Below are 10871 nucleotides of genomic sequence, written 5' to 3'. Positions count from 1 at the left end.
TGATTCTCTCACGAGATCTGGCAACGCCGTCCACTTCCTGTCACCAGCCGTTCGCAGCCATGATGGTGGGTTTCTCTCTGTCCTCCGTTCTCTCGCTGATTTCTGTGTTTTCTCTGTCTGGGTGATGGGGCGCGGCGAGCTAATCTCTTGTTGTAGCTGTACTACCTTAATGTCGAGCTGACTGTGGGCTAATGGCCGTCCCTGTCTCTGTCTCCGCAGCAGGAAGGGCTGGACGACGGACCCGACTTCCTTTCCGACGAGGACCGGGGAGTGAGTGTTTTCCGTCTGTCTGTCTTTGTATTTGTGCATCTGGTCACCTGTATACCTGTGTACGATTCAGTAATCTGTTCTGCTGAGCTAAACCAAAATAGTTAGCTAGCACGAATTTGGTTTTTATCTATTTATTTATTTATTTATTGTTTTCATACAGGTTAGTCGTCTTAGCTAAAATTAGCTTCATGCTAAACGGGTATTTAGCCTGACAGCTTGGACCCCCGGGCCAGGGTCCATATGATGACCCAGGTGTGTTCATCGCAGGCCGTTAGCTTCACCTGCTAACGGAGCTAACAGGTGTGGCTGACTAGCCGCCGTGACGTTTGGACTCGCATCACACAATGTGTGTGTTGGAGCCGTCATGGTCCTCCATCAGACTGTCACATGATTTACAGACATTCCGATTTTCTTCTTCTCTGGCTGACTGGTTAAACGCGGCCCGTATGTGTTGTCAAGAACATTTTTAAGATGGAAATTCAGTTTGTTTTTTTCTTTCAGAATTGTAATCCTGCAGTGTGTGGACTTTATTGGTACTGACCTTCACTTTGTTCATGTCCAGGGCTAAATGACACTGGGGCTTTCGGGGGAGTCTTATTTTCTCACATGCACCACGACTTCATACGTCACGTGCACGCGCATTTATATTAGTGCGCGTAGCGCGGTCAAAAATATGGTTACAATAAAAAAAAAAAAACTACTGAATGCAGCTTGTTTAATCAGAAGCGACGGAGAGTTCGTTAACCACCAGAAGAAGCACATCAGGTGGTTGTGTGGACGCTCACAGCACACAACACACAACACACAAACAATGCTGCTGAAGGAAACGATGGATCATCCGAGTCATTTGGAAGATTTTTAGGGCTCCCCTTAAAGTATCAGCTGAATGTCTTTGGAGGAGCTCCTCTGCCTTTTAGGGGAGCCAAGCTCCCTTTGGCTCCCCCGTAATTCGAACCCTGTTCATGTCTGAGTCCTCAGTCTGTCTTGTGAGCACTAAAAGTGGTGGATTATGGGATATGTGGTGTTTTGTCCTCCTGTAGCCGCGGGCAGTGAACGTGGATCTGGAGATGGATGCGACGCTGCAGGTTGACATCTCTGATGCTCTGAGTGAGAGAGACAAGGTGAAATTTACCGTCCACACCAAGGTGAGACACCTTTAAACTTCCCAGCTGTGTCCCGTCTTTCCTGTTTGGAATGCTGTGGTGATGTACAACATGTTTCCACAGAGCACGCTCCCCAACTTCAAACAGAACGAGTTCTCTGTGGTTCGACAGCATGAAGAGTTCATTTGGCTGCACGACTCCTTCGTGGAAAACGAGGACTATGCAGGATACATCGTAAGAACCACACAGTCAGGATGGGGCTGTTTTCATTTAGTTTTTTTATCTTTGTGTTTGGCCCCCTGGGCCTCTCCACCTCATCTCATTAATTATTCTCTGGGGGAAGGTAATAAGTAGTCATATAGGCGTTATTTAAAATTTTCCCTCATGTTACTGAGCAAGTTTTAGGAAATTCTGTATGTCCAGAATCTCCAAGGTTCTGGTCATTTGGATGCATTTCAGTTGGATTTTTGTCAAATATAGAAAACCTGAAATTAAGCAGAGTTGGTGTGTGTGCTGCCATATTTTCTAGATCCCTCCAGCGCCTCCGAGACCTGACTTTGATGCATCCAGAGAGAAGTTACAGAAGCTGGGGGAGGGAGAAGGGTCCATGACCAAGGAGGAGTTCACTAAGATGAAACAAGAGCTGGAGGCGTGAGTGACCGAGTGTCATCTGACCTGTTTGCCAGCCAGCAGCTGAATCCTCTTTCTGACTCTGGTGTGTTGTTCTTCAGAGAGTACCTGGCCATCTTTAAGAAGACAGTCGCCATGCATGAGGTGTTCCTGTGTCGCGTGGCTGCTCACCCTGTCCTCAGGAAAGACCTCAACTTCCACGTATTCCTGGAGTACAACCAGGATGTGAGTATCAGATAAACCTGAAGATCAGCTGTGCTGCTACCAGACATGGAAGCCTCAGCTTCAAACACTCCGTCATCTAAAACAGTCAGGAACAAAAACCAAAAACACAAGAAGAGCGTTTTGTTGAGTCTGATTGGAATCAGATGTCTGGACCAGTGCCCGTATAATGGGTCATGATGGGTTGGGACTGAAATGAACAGGCCTTTAGCCAGGTGTATTACTGAGTTTATGCACCTGGCTGTTTCTGATTTCTCCACAGTGACCTTAGTGAATAGCTTCTTTTTTTGTATATGACAGCACAACTCACTAAGCTCAGTAACACAAAAACTAATTAAAAGACCAGCATTTTAGGTATAGACCTATAACGGGAAATCCCTGGTTTTTAATGGTGACCAATATAACTATTTCAAAATATTATGAGATAAAAAATGTGGTTTTAATGTGACTCAGTGGGACATTTGAAGTGAATTAAATTAAAAATAATTAATATCCTTAAGGGAAACTGCATTGCACAGTGTTTTTTTAAACAAAACAACAAAAATAATGTTTATCCCTAGCCCAGAACCAGATCAGTCCCCAGAACCAGATCAGTCTCTGGCCCAGAAGCAGATCAGTCCCCAGTACCAGATCAGTCCCTAGCACAGACCCAGATCAGTCCCCAGATCGAGATCAATCGCAAGAACCAGATCAGTCCCCAGCACAGACCCAGATCAGTCCCTAGCACAGACCCAGATTAGTCCCCAGAACCAGATCAGTCCCCAGCACAGAACCAGCCTTCTTGTTTTGTTGATTTAGTTCTAAATTGAATTTTATTTTTTAATTTAATTCCATAAATAAATCAAATGACTGAAGAGGATAGCAAATTTAAAATGTGATGCTATGCAGAAACTAATAATGTGTAATCCTTGACATTTCTAAGACTGATGAAAAAAATATATTCATAAATAGATATATGTGTGTGTGTGTGTCATAAATATATTAGTAACATATAATCAAACCAGCATTTAAAGGGTTAAAACACCAATAATTCTTCAGTATTTGATTGTTTAGATCAGGACTGAAGATGATCAGCAGATTATAAGATGTTAAACTTTTGTAGAAGTTCTTGACATTTTTGGCCTAAATGTCAGGTTAATACAGTTTAAATTTGACTCGACATAAAAAAAAAAAATGCAGTAAGCCAGTATTTTGGGAAATCATTGACATGCCCCCCCCAAAATTAGTTTTATGGAAAATAACGCAGAAAAACAAAGCTGACATCAAGTCATCAGAATGACATTTAAAGGGGTAAAATCCGTATGGATGGACATTGTTGTTGGCTAGTAAATGGAGCAGATGCCTGAGGACCTATGTAAAAAGACACGACTCTGGCTCAAGCTGTTGTCACCTCTGAGGTTCAACATGTCTCTGCTCAGGCTTGCAGGAGGAAACTAACTCAAAGTTAGATGGAAATTTCTGCCTATTTAAATCGATCCAGAGAAGGGACAGACGGCCGGTCAGACATCTGAACACATCAACCCCTCCCCGCTGTATGCATACATACACCACACGAGTATCCGCGGAGGAGAGTCTGGATGTCAGCGATGAGACAAAAGCGGAACCAAGAACGGCTGCTCGGACGGTCTCTGTGCTGGTTTGTGATGTTGGATGTTTGTGTCTCACAGTTGAGCGTACGTGGGAAAAACAAGAAGGAGAAACTGGAGGATTTCTTCAAAAACGTGGTGAAGTCGGCAGATGGCGTGCTGGTGGCCGGAGTCAAGGTGAGGACAGAGTTCAGAGCCGCCAGCTGACTTCTGTCCTCTCATATCTGCTGTCTTCATCAGTGTTTTCTGTGTTCCAGGATGTGGACGACTTCTTTGAGCACGAGAAGACGTTTCTGTTAGAATATCACAACCGAGTGAAAGATTCTTCGGCTAAATGTGACCGAATGATCCGCTCACACAAAAGTAAGATGCTGACAAACAAAGCTGCTCAGTTTTGAGAGAAGTTGTCTCTCTACAGCAAGCTGTTAGTCCCAGAAAGTTCTGAGTTGTTTCAACCAGAAATCAGACGCGTCGTTTTCCCCTCAGTTTCAGCCAGAAAACAAGGTGTTGAGCAGCTCAGGTTTATTATCAGGAATCTATACGACTGTCTGGGGCAGCTGCCACCTCCTCAGCTGTTTCACAGTGGGTCTATGATGCTGCCAACATGAGCCATCAGTTTAGAGTCAGACCAGAGTTTGAGGAAAAGCTCCCATCATGTTCATACTGAATGAGGAAATGGAGCAAAAAACCCACGTAATGCTAAGACTGGATCAGGTTTATTCATGAAAAAAAATCCAAATCAGTTCAGTAGAGGAGTTGAAATTCAGGAACTGCAGGAGTCAAGACATCAGTCATATTTTTATTAAGTGCAAATTCTTTCATCCGACACTTTGAAACCAGCTGACTGAACGATGTTAATAATACTCTAATGCATTACTCTTTAAATAAAGTAACTGAGTTACTGTTACCCTATAGCGCGTTACTCGTTACTAGCTAAATGAGTACATTTCGGCCAGCAGCTGTGAACTGCTTCCTGTTAACAGCAGCGATGCAGCACGACATGGGCAGCGCTGCAATGTCGCTTGTTTTTCTGTGAAGTCGCTTGTAAAAATAGTTTTTAGTGTAGTTGCTTCCTCTGAGACGCCTCCCGATTCCCTCACAGCTGTCCAGAATAAAGCAATAACTCCTGGATGCGGACCAGAAACGTGAACGCAACAGTCCTTTTTTCAGGAACTAGTGTCTGCAGGTTCATCTACTCTTATTGATATAATTCTCACACCACGTACAATTAAAGGTCAAAGCTAGACTTGGTGTTTCTGTAGAAATCGTTCCTCATTTCCATCTTCTGCCAAACGTGTGATGGTCTGAAAGCCCATCCTCCCCTTATCTGGTTACAGTGACACGATCTACCAACATGAACGTGTTTGGTCTTCAGCTGTTGATTGTTTGGTTAAATGGTCTTCCTCACATGCTCGTCCTACTTTTCATTGGTTTGCTGTCGTCTATAAAACACTGAGGTCATCCATCTCTACATCTCAGACATCTTCTGCATCCAGCATCAGCACCCAAGTGTAACGCACCGTCTCATCACGCTACACGTCTCCAAAACCAAGTCTCATGTTGGACGGTTGTCCTCTTCATCTGCGTCCCACAGTTTGGTGGTTAGGTGGTGAGGCTGCTGAACAGAGCCCCCTTCCTCTCCCTGACCCAACCATGGACACTAACCGCATCCCAAATCAATAACTGTGAAGTGGTCTTTGTATTGTTGAACTGGTCCATATGACTACATGTGTCTGTGCAGCTTTTTGACATGTATGACTGTTGTCTGTTTTTTTTTTTTTTTTACACTGAATTGCTCCGTTTTGCACTTTTGTATCGATGCTGTGCAATTTTGATTTTCCAACAAAATGTTATTAAGACAACAGTAAATCTAGACCAAATGACAGGAACTGAAACTAGATGTTTTATATCTCTTTGTTTTTATTAACACATGTAAATGTTAAATCACAGTCTAACACAGATTTTATATTTCTAGAGATTTACTGAAAGTTATTATTGTTCAAATGAGTTTTCTGGCACTCGCCAGGCCAACATGGTAAATAAGAATCTGTTCTTAATGTCTTGTCTGGTAAAATAAAGGTTAAATGAAAAGAATAATACAGCTTTTTTTCTTTTCTGTCTAGATGCTGCTGATGACATGAACAGAATCGCCTCGTCACTTTACTCACTAGGAACACAGGACTCCACAGACCTCTGCAAGTATGAACAAGTTCAGCTCATAGAGAAAACCCTTCCAGATAGCTCCCACGGCCCGGCTGGTCTCACTTACCTGGGACAGGCCTCACCTACACAACTGTCTGGTTTTCATCTTCCTGCTTCAGACATCTTTGCTGGCTCTGAATCTTCTCTGGCTTTAGATCATATTCTGGATGATGAAGCTCAGTTCCAGGTTTCTGATGCGGTTCTGTCTCATCGTCTCAGCCTCTAGACATGAGAAGCTCATCCAGCTTTCATTCCTGTTAGTTGTAGCACAAAACCAGGATCAGAGCTTCTCCAGGTTTTTGAAAGCAGGATAGGATGTTGCCATGTGCAGTAGATGAACCCAGCTGGTGTTTAGAGTCCTGCAGGGTCTTTTTATTTTTAAGGTGTGAGCAGAAGTGGGAGTTTGTCTTATTTACATTATTTATCCTGGTACTTGTGTCAGTTGTCAGTAAATATGCTGGCATCCTTCTTTATTAATCTGTTTCCTGCTTTTTTTCCTTTTAAGATTCTTCCTGAAGGTGTCGGAGCTGTTTGAGAAAACCAGGGTGAGTTCTGTCTTCAGACCTGATGAACCGCTGACAGCCTTGTTGGTTGGTTTTTTGTTTGGTCTTTGAAGCTTTCGTCTTTCATTTGTTGTTTTCTAGAAAATTGAAGCCCGGGTTGCAGCGGATGAAGACCTGAAACTGGCTGATCTGCTTAAATATTACCTGAGAGAGTCCCAGGCTGCAAAGGTTTTACTGCTTCCTGACTGTTAGTCAGTCCTTTTATGAGCTGGTAGAAGGAAATGATTGATTTGTGTATGTGGCTCCTCTTAGGATCTGCTGTACCGGAGGAGCCGGGCTCTGGTGGATTATGAAAATGCTAACAAGGCTCTGGATAAAGCACGAGCTAAAAACAGAGATGTTCTGCAGGCTGAGACCAGCCAGCAGCTCTGCTGCCACAAGTTCGAGAAGATCTCAGAGTCTGCCAAGCAAGGTCAGTCACGCAATGCAGCACGTCTCATTTCATCAAGTCTTTCCCTCCATCTACATTCCTCTTTGTCCGCCTTCCCTCCATCACTGTTGATCTGTGTGTTATTTCTACAAAGTTCTGTTAGTAATAAATTCTGCTTTCTTCTTCTGGTCGGCCTTTATGCTGCTATATCTATTCATACATTCATTTTACATCATTTTAGCCTCAGAATCTGACAGCTGAGGCTGTCCTGAAATTCATGAGTCAAGATGTTTTAATTGTCAGTATGCATTCACATAACGAAATTTCTTTCAGTAACTCATCTTAAAGTCAAATATTAAATTATATTTAAAACACACATTGGTAAGAGATGCTAAAATACAGTAAATTAGACAATAAATAAATTAAAAAGGTGGTGTGCAAATATATATGCAGTTGACAAGCTTCAGAAATGTCCCTGAGACAGACTGAACTCGTCTCACCCCTCCTTTACACCGGGTGTGTGCAAGGCACGTTACAGCTGCGCCGCGGCCTCCGCTGCTATTCGCAGCCGTTTTTAATCAATGGTTTGGTTTCCACCGGGTGCGCTGCACGTATCAGAAGCGCATTGTAGTGGTGCTCCGCTACATTTACTCGCAGAGTCTATTTTTGATGCTCCACACACCCAGAATGCGTCAATTTTGACGGTTCAGACAGGAAATCGGACACAGGAGCAGTGTGAAGAGAAAAGTATTTTTCAAAATAAAAGCCCGCGTGCAGATTTGTGCTGCTGAACCATGAAAACATTACGTGTTTAACCGGTCAGAGGGTCTCAGTGTTTTTTTTTTTTTTTTTTTTTTTTTGTCTTGTTATCATAGACAACGAGAGGTTTATCCTGGAAGTGGAGAATCACAAGATTCTCCACTCCTGTGATTTCATGATCTCGCAGATCCTGCTAGGTGGAGTGCACTCGCGGGCGATCCACACCTGACATGCTCCCGGTATAGATTGCCGCACCACAGGGGTCGGAACTAAACCGTGGTGCAGCTGTAACGTGGCGTTTAAAGGAGGGATCACCAGAACTCACTTTGTATATCAGACTGATTCCAGATCAGAAAACTTCTTTCTGAAAACATCAAGAACATTAATGGGTTCATGTAAAGATGAACTTTCACACAGACATTCTTCTGTAAAACACCCCATCCTTCTCCACATGAGATATCAGGACAAGTTACTGACTCCATCATCATGGACTGGGTCCACTTTGGCTGCAGTTTGTGTTTCATGGTGATGTACACTTCCAGATTCTGGATCAGATTTTGGATCCGAACTGACATCAACACACCTCTGACTTTATTCTGAACAGAACTCATAGACTTCAAGACACGGAGAGTGGCGGCGTTCAGGAAGAACCTGGTGGAGCTGGCAGAGCTGGAGCTTAAACATGCCAAGGTACTAACCCCACCCCCCTGCAGGTAGCTCACCTGTACACCAGCAGGTGTGTTTTCATCCATTTATCACCCAACTAAACATCCGCTAGCCAACCAGCAACATTTTAACTCCTTCAGATTTACAGAAAGTAGTTCCATGTTTCTGCACGGGTCCTCCTGTTTGCAGTGTTCTGACACTTTTTATCCACTTCTGGATAAAATTACATCCCAAATCAAAACGATCCCCTACAGAAGAAGAGCTGGAGATGATTTCAAACACAGTGGGACAGAGTTGTCCCAGATTTCTCCTCCGAGGACAGGAACCTCACTAAAAAACTCTTTACTAAAACCTCTGGAACTTTGCTCGGTTTCCCTTCAGCTCCATGAATCTTTGACCAGATAATGTTCACATGTTGATTCTTGCTTTTCTGGAGTGTTTTTATTTTGTTTGTTTTTTTTTAAATACAATAATATGCTAAAAAAAAAGAAAATCTTCATATTTATTTGTATTAGTTACTCTAACACAGTCTGCAGCAAATCTTCCACTTCTGATGAAATCTCACCAGCTTTATTTTCATACTAAGATCATTTACAGAGTTTGGATTTAGAGAAATAATCAGTTCTTTCTGAGTTTGTCATTTTCTATCAGAAACCACGATGAAACTTTTGAAGCTTCAGAGGTTAAATCTGCTGCATCAGAAACATACCTGCCGTCTCTGATTCAGCCTTCTCACACCTGCAGGGAAACCTCCAGCTTCTTCAGAGCTGTATGGGCGTCCTGAAAGGAAACACTTAACAGTCCGACCTGCCTTCAGCCAGATGGACACGCCTGTGGAGGACGGAGCCGTTAGGGATGGACGAAGGACACCCAGAGCTCTGAGGCAGAGAGAGAGAGAGAGAGAGAGAGACAGGGAGTGGTTAAAAGTTTTTCTTCATCACTAACCAGATAAAAATCATCTCCATCCTCCTCACTTTCTCCCTCTCTCTCTAAAAGCACCCATCCTGGTCCTCCTGGTTCAGCATCAGACCTGCAGAACCACCCGGATCAGCCTGGAGCTTCCTTTTCCTTTTCTCCTCCCCTTGAGTGACTTTCATATAAAAGTCCACAGCATTATCAGCAGAAATTACTTGGCGGTTATCTGGTTTCTCAGTCTGGATCTGGTCCAGGACAGAATCCAGTTCTGTTGATTAGTTTCAGTACTTCTCAGAGAGGGAAACTCTCTGATCCTCTTCATGCATTTATCAGCAGAAACAGTAGAAATATGAACGTCGCTCAGAAGAGCTGATTCTGATGGCAGCATGTCGCATCTGCACCCCACCAACAGGCAACACTAAGTTTTCTGTGTTTAGAGAAAAGATCCAGAGATGAGAACTGGACCTCATCAGCACATACATTTACCAATTCCTGGTGCCACAGGTTGGAAGTTTGTCCACCAGTCACATTTTTATCAACATCGCCCCCAAATGAAGGAGGAAACCTTCGATTCATTGACGAAAATCTAGAAATTTAAGTTGTTAAATAAGATTTTGAGACTCATTAAAAATAAAAATCAAGGTTATCAGAAGATTTTTAAAAATAAAAATCTGCTTCTGCCCCGCCCACCCATGTTGGTGATGCTCATCTTGGTTTTAATGTCGCTGCTGAGCCGGCAAAGCGTCTGCTGGATTCCTGCTCATTAAAATGTCATTTAGAAAAGAAAAAAAAAGCCTTGTACATGTTTGTATGAACTAACGAACGCTAATCATCGCTGTTGCTTCGTCTTCTCTCTTTTTTTTCGGTCATTCCAGTCGGTGGAGCTTCAGTCTTTTTGCCTTAACGTCAGTCTGTCGCTCCGTTTTGATTCAGTGTAAAGAAAAACGTCACAACTCTCCACTCTTCTGTTTTTACTCACTGTATATGAATGTTTTTCACTCTGATGTGACCAAAGCTTCCATTACTGATTGAAGATGGAGATGTGATGACACAGAAAAGAAGAAAACATGGATGATCATGAAACTCACCAGATTTTTGTTGTTGAAACTTCAGCAGGTCTGTAAACCACCCCGTCATACTGAGACTCAATAAAACTTTATGGACACTTTTCTTATAAATACTGTGTGAAAGGCTTCCTGGTGTCATTACAAAATTAAACATGAGAATCAAATCTGAGCGTTTTAATCGACATTTAGCCGTTTCTGGCTTTAAATCAGGATGTTGTTACATCACTGGGGAGGGGAGGGGCAAGTGGTGTTATTGCAGTGGTGGGGAACCCTGGTCCTTGAGTATCACAGTCCTGCGAGTTTTAGATGTGACCCTGCTCCACCTCACTTGAACTTGAGATGCTGTTGGATCCATTTGATTTGAATCAAGTATTTTAGAGCAGGAAACATCTAAAACCTGCAGGACTGTGGCCTTCAAGGACCAGGATCCTCACCCCTTTAATCAGTATTGTAAACCTTCCTCCTACCTTCTTCCTGTTTGGAGTCTCAAACTATTTTATTTTACCTAGTTATAATAA

The 10871-nt window shown here is 43.0% G+C and overlaps 1 protein-coding gene across 2 annotated transcripts; it reads left to right on the top strand.

The window, feature by feature from the left end:
- On the top strand, positions 1-10464 carry snx6 (sorting nexin 6). 2 transcript variants are annotated; one of them, XM_041971218.1, is made up of 14 exons: positions 1-65; positions 220-270; positions 1311-1415; positions 1497-1607; positions 1903-2024; positions 2105-2228; positions 3893-3988; positions 4069-4174; positions 5935-6010; positions 6519-6558; positions 6658-6744; positions 6829-6988; positions 8310-8395; positions 9116-10464. In XM_041971218.1, the coding sequence occupies exons 1-14, from the start codon at positions 60-62 to the stop codon at positions 9167-9169; spliced, it is 1224 nt and encodes a 407-aa protein (XP_041827152.1). In that variant the 5' UTR covers positions 1-59; the 3' UTR covers positions 9170-10464. The 2 variants fall into 2 exon arrangements, with proteins under 2 accessions (XP_041827152.1, XP_041827153.1); XM_041971219.1 differs by having other exon boundaries at positions 32-65; positions 223-270.
- Positions 10465-10871: the final 407 nt, after the last annotated feature.

This window comes from Melanotaenia boesemani, chromosome 20 (assembly GCF_017639745.1).
Source record: "Melanotaenia boesemani isolate fMelBoe1 chromosome 20, fMelBoe1.pri, whole genome shotgun sequence".
NCBI lineage: Eukaryota > Metazoa > Chordata > Actinopteri > Atheriniformes > Melanotaeniidae > Melanotaenia > Melanotaenia boesemani.
Note: the sequence above shows the minus strand (reverse complement) of the source record. Positions and strands in the feature narration are given on the sequence as shown.